Below are 26,519 nucleotides of genomic sequence, written 5' to 3' on the forward strand. Positions count from 1 at the left end.
CTGGAGAAAAATACTGGTCTAAAATGCAAAAATTGGGTCTTCTCAATGCCATTGACAAGGAATAATATTTGCTTCGCATAACTCTCATCTATGGTCAATGCTTTTTCGCAGATGTTGCTACAAGATTGAAGTCATCACTACAGAAGTTTTATGGTCGTCATCATGAACTCGTGGATCATTATGGTGTATCCCTCTGCACCACGAAAACCGATTTATTCAACGGGTCATAGTTTTCCTGTCCTCGTTTGTCTACCCCGAAATTTATGAGCAACTCGGCGGGGTTTCTAGAAAAGCAGAGCCGCTTACGCTACCGGTGCATCTGGTCCATGCTCCCAGTTTTTAGTGGAGTCCGAGTTGCTCATTTCCTTTTGTTACTTTGTATGTGTGATTTTAGTTACTTTATGTTCTTTGTTGTATATGTTTGTTTTCCATGTCTGGTCTTTGTCCCTGGATTACATTCTTTTGATTACCGCTTTAACCTTGGTTCCCTTGATTACTCTTTGAATATTCTATATATTGTCATAGCAAATTTTCACTAACAGTTAACACCTATCGCCAGTATCCATAGTGCTATGCACAATTCGAAATATTTAATCTTCAAAAATACTGCATCAAGAGCGAAATATATCATTTAGAAATATGTTCGTTTTAAAAGAAACTGTATATATTAAGTTTACAATATTTCTGTTCAGTTATTACACACATTCCAAGGGACAATTATCACAGATGGCACTAATACATTTGTCAGAAACATATATAACAGAACGGATTCCCTTGATGCAAAAGTAAATATTCTCTTTACTGGGTCACCTCGATATTTGAATTTTGGTTTATATATTTGTCTTTTTTCATAATTTAACGATTGGTTTTGGTACTCAAATTTCATTAGCATTAAATAAATTATTATGAATACGATGTGCATGTAAAAATCAATTAATATGCTATTAAAATAGTTTAGAATAAATCCAAGTTGAGCCACTTACCAGCGTAAGCATTCAGTTTTATTTGTCGCTTTCTCCCAAATGAACCTCATACATCTTGTGTATGTGTAATTTTAAATGTGCCCTAGTACTGATATCCATACATGAACTTGATCAAAAAGTCCTTTAGCAGTATGTTTACTAATTTTAGCTATGGCCTCAGAACAATCGATGGTCTGATGTAACTCCACCAGAAGTGATTCACTGAGACAATTCGTATCAAAACTACTCAACATATGTGTTATTACAAAACATTTTGGGAAAATAGCTGGTTTGTTGTGTATGTCTGTTTTCCATGTCTGGTCTTTGTCCCTGGATTATATTCTTTTGATTACCGCTATAACCTTGGTTCCCTTGATTACTCTTTTAGATAGTGAAAACATATTGAACAAGTAATCCAAAGCCTAAACTAGAATGACGTCAACGAAAGGTTAAATGTATATATATTATAGCTGCAATGCCTTTCTAGCATGTAAATTATTACCGATTATTACTTATTCTTATATTATTTGCTGATGGGATTTCATGTTCCTTCCCAGAATGTTTGGGTTTAACTGTCGGGTTCTAGTGGTCTAGGTTCTAAGACCATCATTAATATGACTAATGTAAACCAACCGAGAGTTTTCTGGTTTAAAGTTGACAGTTGAATTGAAAGTCCAAATGTATAGGAGAAAACATCAATATGCTGAAGAAAATAATTGAAATTGTTTTAATGGTTTTTGGTCCAAATTGTCCTAGACACAAGTCGAAAAAATAAAACATAAAGGTAAAGAAAGCATAGGAAAATTGAAATCAGCAATACAAAATAATACATCTTTTCATGCAATACTTTAACTTACAGAAACCTATGAAATATAGGTATGAATAAACGAATCAATTACTATCCCAAAAAGACGTTTTTAATGCCGATATAACAAATTACAAAAGCAAAATGACAAATATATAAAACGAAACCATCAACTGTAATTATTAGTGTTAGTATCATTTTACTAGCGTTTGATATCAATCAAGTCGATATAACTGACATCAAACATTTGTAAAAAGTAGGGTCACAGCTTGGCTCTCTTTGCTTGTGCCAATAAAAAGAAATGATGAAAACCCATTCTGCGTCTAAAAATTATTATCAAACATAACATGTATAATAATAAAACAATAATACAACATAAATCCGTGTGTACATTAAAATACTAAAATTCATGAAACTTAAGTTTGAAGTTATATACATACAAAGACATAACATGCTTATTTTAAATCGTTGATCCCATTGAAAAGACCGCACTATTTAATTGTTTGTCTCATAATGCGAAAGATATATTTTAAATGACTATTGCATTCTTAAAACTTATCAAACTAAAAACACAACGCAGTCAACATAATAAGAAACATTTTTTTGAAATGAAGCAATGAATAAAAAAAAGCAAACAGCCAATAATTGTTCATTTCCTTTTTGTACATGTATTGTCTTTACAAGCATAAGAGAAAGATAAAGATGATAAACCATATCATCTTATGTCAACGGTATCTTATATATTTGCTTAATGAAAAATAAGTCAAACATAAATCAAAATGTTTCTATGAAAAGTGAATCTATATTCATCCAACATATTTATATCATTTTCATTCGAAGCGGAATTCAACCCAAAGTTACAGGTTAAAAAACAAACAGTGCTGTTTGTCTACAGTTAAAATGTTCTCTCATCAAGATTAACTTTTCATTAACTTATCATTGGTTTTCTTCTCGATTTTACTTTTGTTTTGGTTGGGGAGGGGGAAGAATTGAGACACGGAATAAGTGTGTGTTTTTTTCAGTAGACGGTTTCTTTTTTTTAACTGAAGTAACACCTGAAATGGATGATTTGATGACAAGGTAAAGTTTGAGGAGTTTAAAATGAAACCCATGCTACTTTATCCAAACAATCGCTGGTATATGTAACATTAGTGACCTGAGTGAAATTTGAAATAATAGTTTTATTTTCAAGTTTATATTCCCTGCACAAGGCAGTGGTTATTGTTAATTAAAATAATAATCTAAATTGTGATGTAAGCGTTCATTTTAATGATAAATACGTAGCAAATAGTCTTATTTAAAGGGTGTAAATAAAACTGATTAGAAAATATGTGCTGCGGAAGGGTCAGCATGATCTGCTGTGCCAGTTGCACTTGTATCATTGCGAGTACAGTCCGATAAAATCCTAAGCTGAGTAATATAGCTCTCCGATAAACTCTATCATGGTAGAGTAAAAAGGTTTCACCAACAACAATGGAGCGGCTGCATGTGCAATACCATTGAATATCACAAAGTCTCATGATGAAAATAAAACGGAAATAGTAAATAATCATCGAAAAAGAAAATTTAAAGGTAAAGTTTAAAAAATGCATAGGACAAATACATTTTTACAGCACAACAGTTGATCATAATACCTAGCTATGTAGTTTCGCCGACATAGTATGTCAACAAGAATGAACACACTTCTTACTATAAACTAATGTATTGATTATATTGATTATCATTTGTGATTATGTAAATCATATATGTGTCATGAATTATCTTGTTATTTGTTTTGTATTAACAAAATAATCGTATAAGATAGTAAAACCTTTTAAAGCCCACTATTGCTTGAATGCATACTTGATTTAAACAAGTTTCAGTCTATTGTTAGTACAAACCATCAATGAAAAAGCGAAATCTAGATACATTTTATTGTTTCTTAAATGTGGACGGAATCATATTTGTTTGCTATCACAGCCATATGCATATGAATTTTGTAGAATGTAAATATTGCATAGATTTTACATAAGAGATTGAAGTACGGATTTTTTTATTGATTATTTGTCCATGGTTGATACTGACTTGGAGTATACGATAAAGGTTGAAACTAGATCGGTTGTCCGGATGTTGGAGGAGGATAAATAACTCCAGGATTCATTCCAGTATTTTGATGAGCTAAAATAAAAAAAAAATTAAACGAAGCGCTGTTAGTTTGTTGTTTGCAGTATCTATATCAGTTCATTATTTTCTTGTTCCTTTTTTTTATTGTTTTTTTATAAATTACTTTTCCAATGTAAGATGTAAGGTTTGACTTAACAATACTTAAGTTTTTTTCAATAGATAAATACCAAGGGTTTTTGATTAAAAAAGAATAACTAAAAAAATTAACAAAATTAATAAAAATTATCGATATATGCTAAGTGAAACAGTTGTTAAGTATTGCTCCATCTAAGAAACATGTAAAACGTGATTCACAGGTAAAAAGCCTACAGGCTTGTACCCGGTGTTCGCGCATCCGGTAAGTTCGCGCATACGTAATATCCGCACGTGTACAATTTTGCAGACGGACTAGATACAATTTCAAAAAATGCTTTAATGTGTCGGACCTCCAAACCGTAAGTATATATAGTAAATATATAGTTTAATATATTTGTTTTAATTATAAATGCTAAAAAAATCACGTAAATAATAATAAACTATGCGGTCACTAATGTAAACAAATGTCGGAGCTAGAAATCCCCATTTTACAATCTAAAAATAAAACTTATTGACAATATTGTATTAGAAACTGTTCCACATTCCAAATTTTTAGGTGTTAATATTGATTGTTATTTACCAGAAAGATATCTAAGAAAATTGTCGGTTTAAAACGTTTAAAAAGCTCTGTGTCACCTGTAGCGCTTTTATGGGTATATAAATGTGGCAAATATAGATAAGATTTTTAAACCACAGAAAAAAGCTGCAGGTATAATTTTGAATGTGCATAATATTATGACACCATATAGTGTATTATTTAACAGATTGAGGTGGATGTCAATGCCTGATTTTTTTATGTACATAAAAGCTATTTTAGTGTTCAAGTCACTTAACACCTGAATATCTTGATGCATTTAAATATGTACATGAGGTGAGCTCTATAAAATACCAGACAGAGCGAAAGAAATTTATTACATATTCCAAAAGCCAAAGAATATTTCAAACGATCCTTTGTTACATGTATGTCAGGTAGCATGTTATGGAATAATTTACAATCCAGCATAAACAAAACTGTTCTACAATCAATTGTTTTCAAAGGACATACTTAGATAGTTACTTTAACATCTCGACTAATAACCAGACATTATGTAGTGAATTCCTATCATATATATGTAATATTATCTATTTAAAATAGGTATTTCATTTAATGTGTATTTTATACTTTATGTTGTACATCATGTATATAATGCAGGACCATATTGAAAAATAGTCTTCTGACTAAATATGTAATTCTGTTGCAATAAAGGACTTTAAAGTTTAATTTTATCATTCAGCGATTCAAATAAATGAAAAACATGAAAATGGTTGTGCAAAGATCTTTTGTAAATGGTGCGGTGAACAACGCAACGTCGTCTGCACAACCATTTTATGAATGAAATACTTTCACATCCACGTGACCTAAATTGGAAACCAATAAAGGGAAGATTTCATTGTTTATTGTTAGTCATAGTGAATCTATCCTCCTTTATGGAACACCACCAGATATTGAGAAAATATAAAAGCTATTTTTGTTTACATATTGTAATTTTGTCTAATATTGGAGTACCATATATTTTGAAATTAACTAAAAAAAAATCAATTAATTTTACAGATCATGGCTCCAAAGAAAAGGAAACAAAATTATACAGGGAGGCAATTGATGACATTATATTGACAAAAATATCAATCAGAACTTCAGGAAAACTTCACAACATTCCAGAATGCACAATACGTGAAAGATTGAGTAAATCTAGGGGAAATGATTTCAAGATGGGAGGACGTACCTTTTTACACCTAATCAGGAGGCACAACTTGCACAATACTGTGTATATGACGGATCGGGGATATGGGTATGCGAGATGGCAGATCCTTGAGATAGCTGCTAATAGGGCAAGAGCAAAAGGGAATAGCTCACAAACTACTAAACATTGGTTCCACGCCCTTTTGAAAAGAAACCCTCAAGTTAAAATGACAAATCCCAAAAAGAGGGGAAAAGTTCATAGTGCAATCACTCCAGAGATCATATCTTCACACTTAAATGAATTAAAACAGATATTGGACAGACATAGTCTAATTGATCAACCAGGAAGAATATGGAATGTTGATGAAACGGGTATATCACATGATCATAATCCACCCCAAAATCTTGTCTAGATGTGTGGATCAACCATATTGTGTAACGACAGGCAGTTCCATTACACCAACCCTAGTAGTAGCAGTAAGTGCTTGCGGTAAAAAAATGCCACCGTACATAATAGTAAGGGCAAAGGTTAACATCAGAACTTGTTTGTAATGGAATGGAAGGCTCCAAATTCACAACGTCGCCAAATGAGTGGGTTACATCTGAGATATTCTTAGATTTCTTCAGGAATCACTTTCTCGTTCATGTAACACAAAGGCCCTTAATCTTGTTATATGATGCAATTCATATTCCATTGGATGTTATTGATCATGCTAGAAAAGATGATGTGCACTTGTTTATTGTGCCACCCCATAGCAGTCATATTTTGCAACCGCTTGATGTTTCGGTTTTTCAGCCCTTTCAAAAAAAGTCTGAACATAGAAATTCACAAATACTTGCATGACAATACAAACAACGTTATCACTAGACAGCTTTTGCGTGGACTCATTGGAACTGCATATCACAAATCAATGACAGTTGGTAATATAATGGCTGGGTTTAGGAAAACAGGAACATTCCCATTCAATGCAGAAACACCATTTCTATGTGTTGTTCCAACTTCTGATCAGCCAACGTCCTCTGCTCCAAGCAATCAACCAAGGAAGGACAGACAACCCTTAATAATAGTGTTATTTCAGGATAAGGTCACTAGTTTTGAAAATGCCAAGAAAGAAAATGATGCACCAAAGAAGCAAAAAAAGGAAAACATTTGTCCCACCTTTTGGCGCTGCAAATTACAGAACAAACTTTCCGAGACTTGATTCATGAGACGGACCTTGAAAAACAGAAGCAAACATCATCACAAAAACAACAGACAAGTGGTATTAACGAAACATATTCGTACAAAAAGCAAAATTTGAAACCCCATACCCATCAACCAATGCAAAAGAAAATGATACACATTGCACTGCTAAGAGACCTGAAGTAGGTAAAAGGCAAAAAGAAGGGGAAAACTCTAGCCTCTAAGCCAAAGAAGATGAATGTGACAGAAGGTAACGGTGAAGATGATATTGAGGATCAAGAATTGTGTTGCATTTGTCAGAGAATTCAGCCTGAGGGTCTCAGATTAGACATTGCAGTCTCTTTTGTAAAGTGGGCTCAATGTGACACATGTAAAGGATGGGTGCATCTAAAGTACTGTTCCAAGGCAACAATGATGTCATATAAGAACCACTTTTTCTGTGGAAACTGTGAAATAACTTATCATTCTTAGCCAAAACTATTGGACAAATTAGACGCCTTTCTGTTTAGTATATGACTTACATTGAAGTAAAAAGTTGATTTTTATCTTGAACTGAACATATGAATATTACATGACATAGTTAATGTATTGCTTAGTTTAAAAAAAAAATCATAAGTGGAAATGGACATAAAATCAGAACCAAGTGCCAGTTTCCCATTCATAAGTGGATTTGTTTCATTTTACACAATAATTAAAGATAACGCATTAAATTAAATATCATACAGTTTTTAAAAAAAATCATTCCATTATTCATTCCAAAATGCCTAATCGAACTGGGCATGCGAAACACATCGAAAATATCAAAAAGGGGGGGGGTTCAGTATCTTTCTTTGATACATCTTAGACAAGTGCTAAATTACACTCATACCCTTAGATGCGCGAACACCCTGGACGGTACCGTACATATTTTTTATTTTTGATATTTTGTTTGAATTACCATAGTAAACAGAAATTAACATTTAGTTTAATAACATTATATGAAATGTACTGTAGATTTAAAATTAAGGGAGATAACTCTCACGAATAGATTCATAAAACTACTTAATAACAAAAATAAAAATATTTTGCCTGTTTTGGGGTGTATCACATTTTTCAGATTTTGCATGATTCGTACAAAAACAGCGACTGAACATTCTTCAGCAATGTCTATTTTTATCATTTTCATATCTTAAAAATAAAACTGCGTCTTCAAAACTTCATTGAACTCTGTTTTCATTCATGATAAAAGTATCCATATTGGCAATCCTCCTGATCACTTTAAAACTATTGTTTAATTACTATATATGGCGAGTCCTATATTGAACTTATATTTTTTCCATCGAATTTACAGATTTTTCATAAATCTGTCCAAGTTTATTCGCCTTGCTCATCAAATTAAGAAATACTAACGGTTAGGGGGGGCAACGACTGCAACAGTAGTATGGGAAGGGTGCACCATGCGTCCACTGTATCCAGCAGTTTTTGTACAGGCATTACATATTGCAATGATAACGGCGATCATTATTATAAAAAAAATGAAACCTCCTATGCTTATCCCGACGTAGGCACCTGTTGACCTAAAACAAATGAAAGGAAGATACAGATTGGTTGATATTTTAACATATATGATAAACATATTAGTAGTGATAGAAATAAACCAGATAGAAAACACACATTTATCAATTGAAATGTTAAATTTGTACTTCCCAAAATTGATACATTAATGTTTTTTTTTATTCCGTCAAATCAGATGGTTCGAATTTTATTTTTATTTTTTTTTTATTTTTTTTATTTTTTATTTTTTTTGGACGGGGAGTAACGCATTTATTTAAATACTTTATGTACGTTTGTATATTCATAATCCGATCATCCGCAATTGCTCCTGGTCGCTTTTTCACAAAAACTCATAACTTGAGATGACTTCACAATAGAAAGTATCAAATTTAAGTTCAATTACAATAAGTACTATTCTAAGGACCTTTTTTTTTTAAAAGCACTTGTTTTTTAAGGAAATTGTTACCTCACGCCCCAACCAAATAAAAACATTTTTTTTGAACAAAAACTTGTGTTTTTTTCAAGATATAAACAAATTAAAAACAATAAATCCTCTTGGTTTCCGGAATATGGTTCCATATAATTCATTGCGTCACACTCAATACACCGTTTCTTGTTCAGATACTTACAGTGTTGCAGCACTGTAATAGTAATAATAGTAATAGTTGCAGGTCTCGGACCCAAAAAGCCCCGAACAATAGCCAGAACAGTAGTAACTATAGCCAGAGTTGTAACAAGTCTCTCCTCCAACAATGTAGCCTATAAGTAAACATTATGCATTTTTGTAATATAAGCTTTAAGCATTGATTATTTAATCAACTTTACCAAGAATAATCAAGGAACCAAGGCTATAGCAGTAATCAAAAGAATGAAATCCAGGGACCAAGACCAGACATGGAAAACAAACATACACAATTTAGAAAATAAAGTATCTAAAATCATACACTAAAAACTGGGAATATGGACCAGGTGCATCAGTAGGGTAAGCGTCCTTAGCTTTTCTAGGAATACCCTATCTCTATGTTCTGTATCGTTTGATTTGAATCTGAAGGTATTTTGATACTTAGGCATGAGGTTCCCAGGAGCCTGAATCGCTCCCCTGGTTGAATTTTGCATTTCAAGGGCAATAAATTTAACAAGGTGTCCAACAATTTTGACTCAAGAAGAATTATTTCACTACTTGAAAGTTTTTTCTATCTATTATGGTTTTCAAGATATTGGCTGAAAACATCATTTTTCATCCATCAAGGGTAATAACTCTTACAAAGGGTCGTCAACTTTTTTATCGATGGAGACTTTTGTAGGCCTTCTAATCAAGATCATTTCAGCAATTAAAATAATTTGACTTAAACTTAACGATTTTGGAAATATAACCGACAAACTGATCCCTTTGTTCTATGTTCTTTGTTGTGTGTGTCTGTTTTCCATGTCTGGTCTTTGTCCCTGGATTACATTCTTTTGATTACCGCTATAATCTTGGTTCCCTTGATTACTCTTAAAACCAGCGGTCATGTTTTCCGATGGATCAAATATCTCTACTCAATTTTATGCAGGATACACCAAGGAACATTCATACTAAGTTTGGTTCCAATTGATCAAGTAGTGTCAAATGAGAATATTTTTGGAAGCAATAATATTAAAACTAGTTCATAAAACGTCAAAAATCAATAACTGCAACATGGTTTAATGAATTAAAATGTACATTTCAAGACAGGTAGATTTTATCATGCTGAACACTTTTACCCTTTCTCAGAATTTGGCTATACCTAACGGTTTTGGAGATATATATGTACGTGAAAAACTTAGCAACTTAGTTGTTATATTTTTTTACCATAGTTTGTCAAGAAGGACCAAATTTTGTTAAATTTGAATGAATTATGTGGAAAATGACCTATATTTTAGGGGCGGATAGACAGCGTAAATGGTCGGTGACCCCTAAAGTAATAAAGAGAGTGTAATCTAAAGTAATATGTTTTAAAAGACAAAATAAAACAAAACATCTTATGATGAAGAAAATTTATGCTAGTAATCGCTTTACTGCGTACAAAAATAGATAATGTGAAGTTCTGTAAGCACCATCTCATATACTGTTCATTTAGATGATGAATAATACAAATAGCTTCATTCATCGTATTTAGTAATTTGTTTTTGAGATCGATCTGGTCTGTTCAACTTTGTCTCAAGGACTGGAACAGTATGTTCACTTCGGCTTCAAAGACTGATTCGGTCTGAAGAACATAGTTGGTCTTTACATCTCTCTCCGTAGGACTGATTTGATCGGTTAAACTCTGTTTAAAAGACTGTTTCGGTCTGTTCAGTTCTGGTCTTTTGATCTCTGGCTCAGAGACTTATTCGGACAGTTCATTTAGGAAATAAAAAAAATGCCCCGTGCAGGTCCGGGTGTTAAAAGAATAGGCCTGCAGCAGCGCTAAGCTTGTCGTATAAGGCGACTAAATAGTGCTCATAAACCAAGCCGGGGGCTAGGCGCTCTGCCCACAGAGCAACTGGGATGTGTGCCCCAGGTGGTGGAATAGGGTACCCCTGGCGTGTTACATGCTGGGGTTGTCAGGCTATAATACGGAAAACCTGACCGCAAACCATAGTGGTGCACCGTGTTGGGAAAGATGCCACGTTTCTCGCACGTTAAAGAACCCTGATGTGGTATTCGATAGGAGTAGGAACCTTTGCGCTCCGCCACAAGAGGCTAAATTGCCCGATCTTACCCATCCCCCCTTTTTCGAGTGGCAATCGAAGTTTGTCGACCCTATTATCCTTGTGACCTATCCTTTTTTTTTTCATTTCATGTTCATTATATCATCCATTTCATGTTCATTGTCTGAATATAGCTGAAATATTGCTGCTCGGACGTTAAACCCCAACAAACAAACAAACAAACAATCATGTAGGAAATAGAAATGATTCGGTCTTTTCATTTCTGACTCTACGACCAATACGGTCTGTTCAACTTTGTCTCAAGGACTGATTCAGTCTGTTTGCCTCTGTCTTAATGACTAGGAGAATTGTTCTTCTCTGTCTTAAGGACTAGTTTGTATCAAGGACTGAGTCGAGCTGCGCAACTCTGTGTCAAGGACTGTTTTGGTGTGTTGAATTTTGTCTCAAGTACTTTGTTGATCGGTTCATTTCTGTCTTAAAACCTTAAATGGTTGGTTCAAATCTGTATCAAGAACTGAATTGGTTTGTTTATCGCTTTCTCTATGACCGATATGGAATGTACATCTATATCTCATGGACATGTGTGATCTATTCATATATTTGTCGTTAACTGATTTGGTGTGATCTTCTCTATCTATAGGACTGATTTGGTTGTTTTTCATATTTCAAATCGACAATGACGACAAATTGAATTTGCAGATTGATAGAGTGGTCTTTTCATTTCGAAAAAAATATATGTTAATCATAGAACTTCTACACTCTTTTTAAATATATGACAAGATCATTTGAGGACAGCATTCTTGAAGAGTGGACGTTGTTCGCATTTTCTGAGACCCCGTGCAGGTTCGGGTGTTAAAAGAATATGCCTGTAGCAGCGCTAAGCTTGTCGTAAAAGGCGACTAAATAGTGCTCAGAACCCTAGCCGGGGGCTAGGGCGCTCTGCCCACAGAACAACTGGGATGTGTGCCCCAGGTGGTGGAATGGGGTCCCCCTGGCGTGTTACTTGCTGGGGTTGTCAGGCTATAATACGGAAAACCTGACCGCAAACCATAGTTGTGCACCGTGTTGGGAAAGATGCCACGTTCCTCGCACGTTAAAGAACCCTACTGTGGTATTCTCCCGGAGTAGAGTTATTATGTTAATAATTTTCAGATAATTGTTATTTTTAAATGTACTGAAATATTTGAGAACTTTGGAGTTAGAAACTGATTAAACTTGTATTCAATGAAGAAGAAAATAAGCAAATGCTTGTGTAAATTCAAGTAAACAAAGCTAAAACTTCCCTTGAAAAGACATATGAAATAATAAATCTTACCGAAGTATCCTATTAAAGCAAAAACATGATTAATTTTTCTGAAGTCCATTCTCCTCAATCCCATATGCTGATTTAAAATAAAGAAACAAGATATGTTAGTTTAAATTGCATATTTCAATCGTTTAACCCATTTATACCTTAGTTTTTATACTGTAATGTTAAGTCATGCAAAAGGAGACGATTGGTTTGACATTTCATCACTAAAATGATGCTAATTTTTTTTTTTGTTGCAGTTGCAATAACTTATGTAGCACATTGTAACGTATTTATAGGTTGGTTTGGACTCTTTTATTTTTTTTTTTTTTTTTTGGTGTTTTTTGTAAAATTTCTTTTTTATAGATTCATATTTTTATAAAAATAAATAAAAGTAAGCTTTGTAGCAGGACCTGTGAAAGAATATTCCATTGAAAGTAACAAGAAGGTTAGGTAAACCATTTCAAGTTGATAGAAACCTCCACTGTGGAAATGGCTAATGTTGTGTACGCGGTTTTTATACGATTTGCAAACATGATGTGTATATAGGTGAACCAAGCACTATGCTGAAGGAGCTTCAAATATCACAATCTAAACAATACCCTAAAGCATTTCAAATTCATTGGAATAGAAAAATCAAGTACAAGAGACACGGAGATGGTATGTACAGAGGAACCAGAATTTCATGTTTTATCGCAATACCTTATGAGAAGAATAAATATAAAAAAGGAAAAAATGTTTAGATTTGTTCGATTGTTCGATTGAATTTAAAAAAAAATATTATTAATTTCAAAATCAGACATGTTATGAATCCCTGGACCAATTGGATACGCAATCATGACGTTGAACTATAATTCTATTGTATCGTTTGATTTTGTTTAATATTTGCAACCATATAAATTGCAGGTGGATTTCTATTTAAGATATATGTGAAACACAACAGACAAGCATAATGCACTGTAATAAGTTATTTGTTATTTAGTATACATGTATTTATATGATGGGTGATTTTGTAATCTAAACGTAAGTGCTAGTACTTATATTTCAAATAGTAGATACTAGACGGTTGGAAAAATAAGAGTTTTAGTAGACCAATCGTTTACAGGGCAGATTATTACCAACGAATATAACAGAACTAGGTGCAACATCTTTCTAAGGTCAATAAGGATTGATAGATTATTGCTTCATTTCGTTACTTTTGTACATGTAACCAATCATCTAAAATTTAAATTGTTTCACAGCACAATTTACGGTCGATATTCCTTCATCAAGTATCCTCAAGAAAGTCGTTAAGCATACGCAGAAAGCAACTGTGACTGAAAAGTTCTTAACCGACAAAAGTAAAATGGAAGCACGTACAGACGGGAGGAAACATGATAACACTTACTGAAGCCCAGTTGGTTATCTCTAAAAATATTTATAATTTTACATTTAGATTATACGCTTTCGCATTTGTTAAGTTTTACCATGTCCGTTTTTTTCCCTTTTCTTTACGAACTGAAACCTTTCAGGGTCCTTGATTGGAACACAAAAATATTTTATTCTATTCTATACTCATTTCGATAACTAACCATCTACAAAAGCAACATAATTATGAATTTGACATATTTCGCAAAATTACCGTCTATAATTTGATTTTGTTGAACAAATACATGTATTTTACAATGTCTTCGTTTGGACCAAAGGTCCATAAAGGTGTAAGTCATTGTTATCGCGCAGTCCCGACATTTATATTTCTAAAGAGAATTTTTCGAAGCGGATGTAAACAAAGCAAGTACACATAATCCTTACATCGATTCACCCTTGAATAATTGTGTCGGTCATGACAATACGCAACGAGGATGGTAACAATGCCTTGTGAAAGGCCAAATAAGAGTATGTTTATATCAAAAACTTCGATGAGTAGAGAAAAATAAATATAACTTTCTTTCTTTTGCACTTTTATCTCGTATAAACCTATAATAGATAAAAGAAATATCCAATTGGTTATTTATCAAAAGTGACAATAATGTTTCGTTTTTTTAAATGATATTTCAGACTAGGGATGTGAATTTTAAATTAGATAACTCGTAAGGGGAATAAATTTGGAATGTGATACATCCTTGTCAGAATTATCAATTTATTTTTCTTTGGTTATAAAAAGGAAGTGGTTAGTATCTATTGACAAGTTCACACAACATTAGTCAAACATTTTAGGTGGTTTCATTACGCTATTTATTAAAGATAATTTGAGGCAGTTTTTTGTACTTTTAGACTTTTATCAAGATGTCCTTCGTAGTCTGAAATAAGTCATTGTACCGAATTACGCCTTATTTTTTTTAATGTGCAACGTGTAAACTTGCAAAAGTACAACTATAAAACATATGCAATGCATACAAGTAAGTCATCAACATAATCTTAAAAGTATTATTTTAGAGGTTAATTCATTTAAAAATGGCAATTTGTACAATACTCGATGGTGTTGTTGTACATTGACAAGATAGACAGGAACAACATCCCGGGTATATCAAGGAGAATGTCATAAATTGTCATCAATTTTCATCAACGAAAACGAGCTACTTTTAAACTCATCTTAATACTGAAATATCGTCGATGTCCATATTTTAAGTATACAAGTTCGTAAAATAAAACTTCCCAAACACCAAACGATCAACAAAATGTCAAAATATGCAATAAAAATGAGAAACTTGATCCGTTAATCAAGCCTTGGTCGGACCACATATATGTCAAAAATGCAATGAGAAGATGACAAAATTGTACATCCAAATTTTAGTGGCAGGTCAATGAATTTGTATATTTTTCAAAAGTGCTGCGGGAAGTCTGAAAAATCTGCACATACCACTGCACTTTTGTATTTTCTAAAACATATAACTTTTCAGATAACGGTGACATTTAAACAAGCGCACTGGCGACCTCAGATACGTTGACATGTGACGGATACGTGTGGATAACCGATTTAGTTGCGAGAGCAGACTTCGCTTTGAGTTTGTTATTTTTTGAAAAATAAAAATATTTTTCTTTGAGTATTGTATTTATTTATAATATAATTTGCAGACAAGATAAAAACTTGTTTTAAATATGTCTCCTTTTTCTCCTGAACAAAGTATGGTTCCCTCCCCTCCCAACCCTCCCACTTTGTATGATATCTTAGAAAATATATCCATATCCATCAATTTCACGGCAATATTTCCTTTGATAAAAAATTTGTTATCAGTTGTCCTTCATCGAAAACTGCATCAAAGAATACAGAAAGTTTTTAAGATGACAAAGTATGTAGCCGCTAAGCATTTGGTGTAAATGTGATATGTTCATTTGAAAAATTTGAACTCTCTTAAGTATATAAGGCATCATCAAAGACTTTTGAAGTTGATGAACTATTTGCCAACAAAAACAGACAACATTGTGGCGTTTTGCTCCATACAAACATAAAATATGGAATTAAAAATGCAATTTGACAGTGATTTTGACATACCCCCCCCCCAACACAAATACACGTCACCAAAGCACCAAATGAAGTATCACCATTGAAGGAATTTATGTATATGAAAGTTACGTTAAGGGGAGGGGCATAATTAGCTTTATTTAGCTTTATATTTGTCTACATCATTTCATGAATATTTGTTCTAAGGAGCTAGGGCTAAGTGTTTATACATGTTCATGCATATTCATGCAATAATTCAATGATGTTCTCTTAAATAATATGGCTTTGAACGTACTTCGAGGTCTTTTTATAGTTAATAGTTTACATGTTTGAATATTAAACAGGAAGGATCATGCTTCTTCAAATTTTCCGAGTTTTCAACTTTTGTTCAGATTAAGTAATGTTAATCACATTGAAAACTGAAACTGTCCTATAGGATATGATTCCATTAACACCTCCATCCAGTCATTGGAATATAGTTAAAACACAATTTGGCACAATTTTTTTTCAAATGCACTTTCTACTGAACACATATAACTACTTGTATTTCACTAATACATCCAATTTCAATGCATATGTATAATATAAACACGAATTATGGCAAGTAAGTTCTTTCTTCTGTTAACTTTGCAAACAGTTCTTGAAATAAAAATTTAATCCTGCATCTATGAAAGTTCCAGGGAATATTTATTCACAAATAAAAATTCAAATTTCCTGTCACTCTCTGTTGAAAACTGTTGAAGTTCGGTCATATTCTATTCTCGAGATTCAATGCTGTAAGCAAAATGATAGAAATATCAACCATAAGTAAGGTTAACCCTGCTTTCCATGATTTTGAAGCTTCGAGATGGTAAATATCTCTGTCAAGAAGTTAAACTCAAATTAGCATATCTTTCATGCAATTAAATTACTGGTCAATCATTTAAAAAAGACACGCGTATAGCCACACAGGTTGAAATGAATTAAATAATTAATTACACATATTACAATTTGACATATTTTTGAAAGGAAAACAATATTTGCATCCCTGGTTATAAATAGTGTTTGTTAGAAAAAGTACTTTACAATTTGGTTAAAACTATTAAAAGAATATTTAATCAAAACAGATATTGACTAGTATCACTTTACGGCAAACGAAGATTTGTGAAACCCTGGATATGACAGTGGCTTGATGTATGTTATTAGGTCAGTGATGAATGTACCCCGACCCAGCCAGTTCCGCACATAGTTACAACCGTCTTATAGCCAAACAAATAGAATTTAAGATACAACTTACCCACATACCGGTCACATGGATGGCTTCAGAGTTCGTCGATGACTGTAGTGTAAAGTCTCGGTAAATGCAAACATGACGTCTTATTTTTTTACGACAGGTGCTTTCTCTCTGTGACGTCAAAATCGATACGAAAAATGCCCTCAGTTTTGTTATGTTGTGTTTCTTCATAAAGACGAGGGTTTACTTAATCGTTAAATTTTCTAGATTAAAATTCTCCCAACTTAAAACGTCACTTGTTGTGTACATGATCAGACGTCAAACAGATGTACAAGAAAATTTCTTAACATAACGGCGATGAATACCATGAAACAACATCAACAAAGAAATTGGTTAATTTTTACAAAAACTTTGAGTATTGGCCATATCTTATTTTAAATAATGTAACAAGTCTTCCTAGATCTACAAAAAGAAAGTCAGTCTGTAGAAAGCGGCCCATTTGGATAGATTGTCCCAACTGAAGGTGTAATTTAGCATTGTTTGACAAACCAGAAGGCAGATATCAATGCAAAATAAGAATTTTAATTTGAATCCCAAATAAATTTGAACATCTTCTTTTAATGCAAAATGTGGATTAAACGCAGGTTTGTCCATTTGCTACACTCCAAATGATTGAAATAACCAAAATACAGCCTTGTCGAGGTCATTGTTTATTTGATAATTTATTTGTTTTTGTGTTCGAAATGAGAAAAGTAATTTATGAAATAATAAGTGAAATATAAACTAAAACCGTTTTAAAAGTACATTATCTATCAGAAAAAATAAATGTATCGAATCTGATTTAACATAAATATCTTGTTCCATTTTTTCACTATAAACTTAAGAATAAAGATAAAAACGAGAAACAGGATGTACATAATCCGGGAGCAAGGACTAGCCATTTAAACAGCAAAACATCATTCATCACATTAGTTACCTATTTGAACACACTCAGAAACTGAATAATAAAAAAGCAATCCGCGAAACTCATTTAAAACTGAATAAAATTGCATAGTATTTTTGTATCCAATGCCTTTTGTTATATCAATAAACAGAAATAATAATGAAGTCTCAGCACAATCATTTTTTTCTTTATTGAATAAATTTTATGGTGTGTTTGTTTGTTCTTTCGGTTCATTGTTGACCTTACATTAAAGAGGGATTGTTAATGTCCTATAAAACTAGTTTAACCCAACCAAATGTTTGGAGATTCATTCAGAAGATGTTGGTCATTAATGTGTCGTTGTGTCGTTATATTACTTCTTAGATTGGTTTTGAGAAACATGATGTACATAATCCGGGAGCAAGGACTAGCCATTTAAACAGCAAAACATCATTCATCACATTAATTACCTATTTGAACACCCTCAGGAACTAAATAATACAAAATCAGAATCATTCAAAACTGGATAAATTTGCATAGTATTTTATAATCCAAATAAAAAGAAATAATAATAGTCTCAGCACAAACAGTAGACACGTGCGTTTTTTCAATCCCACAAACAACAGTAATATTGATATTCTAAATGATTTCAGCTGTAATGATATTCGCTTGACGTCGAGGCAATTTGGACTCTTTATTCTACTATTCCTGATATAATAGGTCTTATTTACATACTTTTACAAACGATAAAAGTAAATTTGTACTGATTTGTAAATCAGTTTTCAAAGGTAGAAAAAACATTGTCTACTACACATGACATACATGTTGCCTTACCAGCAGACAAAGGCAAAAATCAACATTGTTTTGTCTTGAGGACGCATTACACCAAATGCTTATAATGGGAAGTAGGTGCAGATATTAATAGCAGTAATAAGACTTATATTGCTACCACACTTTCCAAAAAAGAGATAGTGGTGAACCATATATCTGTACTATCTTCTTTCGGTCTCTCTACTAAAGTCGATGATTGTGACCTACCGTCTATATTTTGGATTTTAGAACACCACAAAATCCGTACAAACAACGCTACATAGCAGGATCTGCAAATTGTACCACGAAAACCGCTTACAACTTTTAACTTCTATACTCACATCTGTAAAAATGGTTTCAAGTCCTACCACGATATTTTTACTCCCGTAGTGGTATTAATTCAATGTGGGATCATGACACATTCGACAGATCTTACGGAAACTCTCATTTCAAAATTATTATCAGCATACAATAGTATTAAAACCTAGAGAACGTACACCTAGATATAGATATGTAGTACTTGGAAGAGATTCTTCATGCTGTGGTCAATATGGACATGTATTTTATGTTTCCGATCATATATTCATAATTCATGGATTTAATCAATAAAACTTGGCATCATTGAAATTGACTTTATATTGACCGGTAGATATGGAAAATAATATGGGAAGAAACAGGAAGCGAAAACACGGGGAAAGTAAAGTAGTACAAGCGGGAAAAGTGAATCTCACCCAAAGGTAAACAAAGCAAAACATCGAGCAAAACAGATCTAGAGTCGTGCCAGACTCGATGGGTGACGATAATGTTTCTTTACTGCTATGAATCACAGTTCATTTGTTATATGGATTAAATAATACTTTTATAGATACATTGATGATATTTTGAAACTTAGATAAATATGTTCAAGATATCTGCCAAAAGAACTCTAGATGACAAAGTCTAAAAAAAATAGTCCACGTACACCTCTTTGATTATACTAGAAATTGGAATACTTTAAACTATAATTTATGACAAAAGACATGATTTTGATTTTCATATATTTAGCTTCCTTTGCCAATAAATCTATTCGACACTTTATTAAAAAAAAACTGGGTAGGCCATACCATTTATAATGCAGAACCCCCGAGTGTTATATTTTTGTATTAAAGTTTTGTAATGGTAAAAAGCTTTTCAGTAAGATATGTACTGCTTTAATTAAAATCTGTATTAAGAATACGAGATAAACTGACCAGTTGTGAAATATAAATACCATAAGAGGGGTACCATCTAAGAATGGGAAACTAAATATAAGAAAATCAAAATAATGCTAGTATCTTTTTATTATGTTCTGAGCTAACTTCCAGTTACTGTGAGCGTTCTTTAAGTGGATATCTCATTTGTCTATTTTGAATGATTTTTATGGTGTGTTTGTTTGTTGTTTCAGTTCATTATTGACCTTATATTAAAGGGGGGTTGTTGACGACCTTAAAAAAAACTAGCTTAAACCAACAGCAGATTTCCACTGTCTGTCTACAGTTAGGAGATAATGGTCATAAATGTGTCTTTTTGTCGTAATATTACTTTTTAGTTTGTTTATACTGATTGGTGATCTATGAAAATATTTAAAATTTTGTAATGTGGTTATACGCTGATCCATGTGTTACTTTTTACCATATCCGTTCATTTTTCGTTTTCTTTTCTTAAGGAAATGAAAACCGTGAAGGTCCAACCGTGAAGGTCCAACTGTGAAGGTCCTTGATTGGAAAATAAAACAAATATTCTATGCAATTCCATTCTATTCTTTACTTTTAACGATAACTAACCACCTACTAAAAGTAAAACATTATGTATTGGACATATTTCGAAAATTACCGTCTACACTTTATGTCTTCGATGATATTCATCAACCCAGAAGTCAGAACTAAGTGACTATATTATATATTCAATTAATTTACTAAAATTTGCAATAGCATAAAATTCGAAACCCCTAAAACGCTGAGGCTTCGTTTCATTCTTTGTATTACTAGTAAATATGGAACTACAATATTGTAGCTCCTTTTACACATTCTGGTAGAAACTATCGGTTCTGGATTTGGTTTCCTATTCAGATATTGTTTGTTAGGGTTACTTTTTGTCCACATTTTTTTCTATACAGAATTTTTTTAAGTATTTGGTTTTAATGCTGTTGTGTAGAGCTTACCCTTTGAAACCCTTACCAAAATTTACAATATTGATATGATTGGTATTTTGTATTTTGTACAACATGATTAGGCATACAAAAGTCTTCAAGAAGTCGACTCATTTATAAAATAATTGTCTTTGAAAGACAGGGAAGTACTTTTTGTAGTTTTGTTACGCCACTATTTTGAAAACCATAATAAAAATTAAAAAAGTCCTCTCAAAATGACCCGAAAATTTTGTCAATCTGGACCCCATTGTTAGACGTATTGCCTTTAATATCGTATTTTAGTAATGGCCAGTAAAAGTCTAAAATGATATTATTTCCCGTTTAAGCCAATGTCATTAAAACATAAAAAAAACATTTCGATTGATGAAATGATCTTTATGATCGATAAGCCATACGAAAGGCCCATCCGAGTCATGGTGAGAATATATATCTGTTACAGGTCGAGGCAATTATAACGTACTGATGTCACACCTCTTTGACCAAATAAGAAGCAGGACAATTAAGTCTGTTGATGTAACCATTGACCAATCTCTTAAATTAAATTTTAGTCCAATACTACAATTGTATCGACAGTCGGGCACATGTAAGTAAATAAGTAAATTGTTTATTATAATGACACGTGTAATGCACATATGTGCACAAACAAATAATACCAACATTATTTTTTCACCCGGCCCATTGGACCTACAAGTCACTTTAAACGTAATATTTAACCATAATATGATGAAGGTGAAACCTATTAACGCTCCCGAACAATTTTTTTATCAGCTCTTATTTGATATGTTATACCTTCAAGTATGGTAAATTTTGTAATGATATATATTTGCCCTAAAGTATTATACTAATTGTCATGGTCTGATATGTCTATTGGCCGAAATGTCCGGCATTCATAAAGAATTATTCGGTTTCGTGGTCCGAAATTTCTTTGGGTTGCATTGTCCGGCACTGGTTAACAAAATGGTTCTTATCGTTTGTGAAACGTCTTAAAAGATTTCTTTTATTGTAGTTAGTTTCGCTGCATTCTGTTTCATTTAGTATAGTTTAATTATGATTTTATCACAATTTGATTCATTTTAACGAATTGTTTCGTTTCAATTCTTTCTTTTATCGATTATTTTCGTGTTGTTTTGGTTCGTTTTCGTTTAGCAATTTTTATGACCCGAGAATTATGGGTAATATTGATGACGTAATATTCGTAAATATCCGAGAGCCATACTGCAGACTATCAGGCCAACCCTATCTTGGAAAAACTATGATTCGATTTGTATTTAATTATCGAAACTGGTTTGGCGCTCAATCGCACATACACAAATGAAGCTGCCATTATGCTTTTTTTCAGCTCCTGAAAATGCAGGTACAAACCGGATATTGATGCTTTTTTTTTGCCATAAGAATACAGAACCTAGTTGATAATACAACCATAAATGCTCCCTTCGGGAGCGTATAATAGTCTAAAATTGACGTATTTTTATTTATAATAGAGAAAAAAAAACGTTTTACCGAATTGCAAACAAATATAGATAGCTGAAAAGAAAATATAGATAGTAAAGATTAAAGAAGTTGCATGTCTATTCATAATTGTACACCAGAAGGCGTTGTTGATTCATGGCATTCAAAATGTATTTGGCTAGTTTTAGAGGGTAATTTGTAGATAAATGCTTCAAACTGTCTTAATTGTCAAGGTCTGAAATCTCATCATAAACAAGAATGTGAACGAATGTGAATAAAATGTTGTACTCTGATATCGTTGTACGCAGGGCCCTTTAAAACCCGTAGGGGATATTCTACACCTTAGTTGTGCAAGCGAAGACCGCTCTTTCTTTTTGAAATGCAGTCTTACATATTGTTATTGTTCAAGACCGATTTCAACTTGGTATAAATTCGCAACTCGGTTAATGTCCACTCTCCATATTGTAGAATAATACTTGATCAGTTTTCTCTCAAATATATTTATAATAATTATGTCTGTTTTGGTAGTAATTATCCAAATCTACTTTCGATAATTTATCTTTACAGTCTGAGCATCAGTTATTGTAATTGTAATTGTAATCGTGATTGAATGCTTTCTTAGTTATACGGCCTTCATCGAATTGCACCAGTCTATGCCATAACCGCGCTAAATTTATCCAATGCATGACTTGAGATGGTTTCAAGACAATGTCACCATAATTTGCCAATAGCGAAGCAAATTGATGCACGCCAAGAAAATGTCGTATCGATCTTTTTTGTATGTTTTCTATTGATTGGATTTGGCGACTCTCGTATACTCCGACTAAGTAATCGAGTATTGGCGACACACATGAAAAAAAGTGTTTCACGTATGATATTAATCCGAAGACCTTATATTGGTGCTCAGTAGATATATTTTTTTCTGAGCGTTCGTCCAGCGCCCTTTGCTAGTGGTGCTACATTCCAATCGAAAATTTCATTATATTTGAATTTAACGCCTAAATATTCGTGCATTCACAGTATCGTGAATATTCCTACCAATCATAAATTTATGATTTGTTGCTTTTACTATCGTGTTTCTAAAGTGAATACATTGTTATATCTTAGTGTTTTATAGCACCCTCTAGCGTTTGCACCATTTTTCAAGTTTATCTAGCATTTGTGGGTGATCGTTTACATTTTTTGCAATTAAGGCTGCACCATCGGCATACAATAGCATCGAAAAACTTATGATCACATAATTCAATACCAAGATCTAGGTTGTTCATCTCCAGTAATATGTCATTGATGAAAATAGAGAATAGCGTAGGTGACAGTTTGTCTCCCTGTTTAACCCCTGTTTTACAGCAAACTCAATCAGCCAACTTTCTATTCAGTTTTACACACGAATCCAAACTATGATGTATATTCTTGATGGACTTATACACCTTCTTACCAATATTGTTTTGAATTAGTTTTAAACAGCATTATATTTCTATCAATAAAATGATAACTTTTTTCAAGTCTATAAAACAAAGAAAAGTTTATCCATATTCTTGATCGCGCTATTGAGCATAAATAAGTAGTCTTCGCATGAGCGTTTTTTTTTTTTGCGGATCCGTGTTCATCAGCAGAGCTTAAACGTTATTATTTCATAAGATGTCGTTATACGTCCATTCCAAAATTAGCTGTATAACTTAGCACAGGGTAGGCGACTAACACTGTGATAGTTCATATGATCTGCAGGTTAGTATTTGAGTCCTTCAAAATCGTGCAAATTGTAGCTATTCCCCAAACAGTAGGAAGTTTGTTCGTGGAAAAAATCCATTGAAACAGACTGTGTAAGGCACCCTTACATTAATTTGAGGTACTTTCTCTCGTTTTAGTGCATTGTATTCCAAGTTGTCGCAAGAGAATTATTCTGGTATGGCTTGTAATAATAATAATAATAATAATAATAATAATAATAATATCTTTATTTCAAGAGGGTTACTGGGTTAGTTTACAAGCTAATCTTCCCTGAGGCCCTCACACACAACAACTATATCTACTAGAAATTAAAAATAAACAACACAACACAAAAACAAAAGCTGATTTGACAATACCAAATCACTTTAAGATCATACAATATCGAACATTAAAACAAAACAATGTAAGCAGCAACAATCTTCTCTTTTAAGATACTCTATTCAAAAGTGTTAAGGTACTTCTTTAGCTTGATTTTGAATGAGTTGCCAGTGGCTTGATTACGTAAATGTTTTGGTACCTTATTCCACAAGACAGACCCAGAATATATGAATGAATGTCTGAAAAGTTCAGTTTTAAATATTGGGATTATCAAATTTCCTTTTTCAGCATTTCTTGGTGAATAAGGTTTGTTTCTTGAAACATAGATAAACTTTTCTGATATGTAATTAAGTGCTTTCCCATGAAGAGATTTATAGATTAATAGGTATTCGTGATATTTAATCCTTGTTTCTACTTTCATGATTCCTACTTTTTTGAACAAGGGTTCTGATGGAGAAAAGGGTTCAGCATCTAGAATGAGGCCCGTTTTGGAGTTTAAGAATTTAATTTTGTCTAATCCTTCAGAGCCACAGCCACTCCATACAATACAACACTAGTCAATAAGTGGAAGAATGTACCCATTATACAAAGTTTTTCTCGTTTCAATGTTCAGATATTTCTTAATCTTTGTTAGGAGATACAATCTTGATGAAATATTAGAGCATATAATCAACATGACATTTCCAGCTTAGAGTATCATCAATTTTTACACCAAGTAGTTTTTCACATGATGAAAATTTTAAGGCTATATTATTAACTATTAAGGAGGGTATATCAACATTTGACAGTTTTTGTCTTGTTCCAATAATCATACACTTTGTTTTGTTAGGATTGATAAACATACAGTTATTTCTACACTAGTTTTCTTACATCATCTTGTACATCCTGTTGTAATAAATTAATATTTTTCCCAGATTTGTGTATGGTTGTATCATTAGCATACATATCAACATTAGTATTATGCATGTCAAGAGGAAGATCAGTAATAAATATAACAAATAAAAGAGGTTCAAGTATGGAACCAGGAGGAACGCTAAAGCTAATAGGTTTTTTTGACGAGAAAGTGTTTAAAATATTTACTTGCTACTTTCTATTCTGTTCTTTAAGCAGGACTTAAAGAATTGCATAGTACTGTCATTTACACCATAGATCATTAGTTTTTTACAAAGTATATCATAATCAACAACATCAAAAGCCTTTTTAAAGTCTAAAAATATAGCCAGATTTGTTTCCATTATTCATCGTCCATGGCCATTTATCCACAATATTCACAAAAGCAGTTTGGCAGGAGTGTTTAGGTATAAATCCAGACTGAGCTGGTTGTAAAAATTCCCATTGAGATAAATATTCATATAAGTGATTAGATATATGTCGCTCAATTATTTTTAACAATGAAGGAAGTATTGCAATAGGTCTGTAATTTGATACTAAATCTTTATGACCACTCTTGTAAACAGGAGTTACTTGTGCAATCTTTAGTGAATGTGGAAATATGCCTGAATCAATCATACAATTATATATATAAGTAAGACTTGGTGCAATAATATGAGACGTTAATTGCAGCACCTTAGGCCCAATATTATCATATCCAGATGACTTAGTCGTTTCTAACTTTATTAGTGCTTCATAAATTTCACTACATTTTACTGGAGGTATCATAAACTGTTTATGAACATAGTTTCTAACCTTTTCCATGACATAGTTATGTAGTTTATGAAAATCATGGTTTGGCACAATCATCTGGTTTCTTAAATTCTCAATACAAGAAGTGAAGTAATCATTGAAAACATTAGTTATTTGCTCTTTGTCTACTACTTTTTCCCCACTTTCAAGTTTCAGTTCCTTTGGTGTAGATTTGACTTTAGGATTTAAACTATGAATGCCCTTCCATAAGTTTATGGAGTCTTTACTATCCTTTACAAGATTTACATAGTAATTTTGTTTTGCACTATTTATCAGAAGCGTGGTTTAATTTCGCCAAAATAATCTATATTCTGACCACATACCAAGAGATTTGAATTTGTCCCTTTGCTTTCTTGCATTTAAAATTTCATTATTATACCAATCTGGTTGTTTCTCTCTTTTAACT

General features: G+C 32.6%; 1 protein-coding gene and 1 pseudogene across 1 annotated transcript; one reads left to right on the forward strand and one right to left on the reverse strand.

Annotated features, from left to right (window-relative positions):
- Positions 1 to 1,857: 1,857 nt before the first annotated feature.
- Positions 1,858 to 12,584, reverse strand: LOC148598647 (uncharacterized). The gene is made up of 4 exons (XM_088561396.1): positions 12,430 to 12,584; positions 9,071 to 9,200; positions 8,298 to 8,464; positions 1,858 to 3,924 (listed from the first exon to the last, which is right to left on the reverse strand). The coding sequence occupies exons 1-4, from the start codon at positions 12,491 to 12,493 to the stop codon at positions 3,857 to 3,859; spliced, it is 429 nt and encodes a 142-aa protein (XP_088417522.1). The 5' UTR covers positions 12,494 to 12,584; the 3' UTR covers positions 1,858 to 3,856.
- Positions 5,953 to 7,623, forward strand: LOC148598648 (uncharacterized; annotated as a pseudogene).
- Positions 12,585 to 26,519: the final 13,935 nt, after the last annotated feature.

Source organism: Perna viridis, chromosome 14, assembly GCF_037379345.1.
Source record: "Perna viridis isolate PV_CMFRI_1.1 ecotype Kerala chromosome 14, ASM3737934v1, whole genome shotgun sequence".
In the NCBI taxonomy this organism is placed as follows: Eukaryota; Metazoa; Mollusca; class Bivalvia; order Mytilida; family Mytilidae; genus Perna; species Perna viridis.

Excerpts from the sequence above, each read along its gene's own strand:
- LOC148598647 (XM_088561396.1), bottom strand. The coding sequence starts at position 12,493 with ATGGGATTGAGGAGAATGGACTTCAGAAAAATTAATCATGTTTTTGCT. Across the intron at positions 8,465-9,070 it reads TATTACAGTGCTGCAACACT|GTCAACAGGTGCCTACGTCG; the intron begins GTAAGTATCTGA and ends CATTTGTTTTAG. Across the intron at positions 3,925-8,297 it reads AGTCGTTGCCCCCCCTAACC|CTCATCAAAATACTGGAATG; the intron begins GTTAGTATTTCT and ends TTTTTATTTTAG.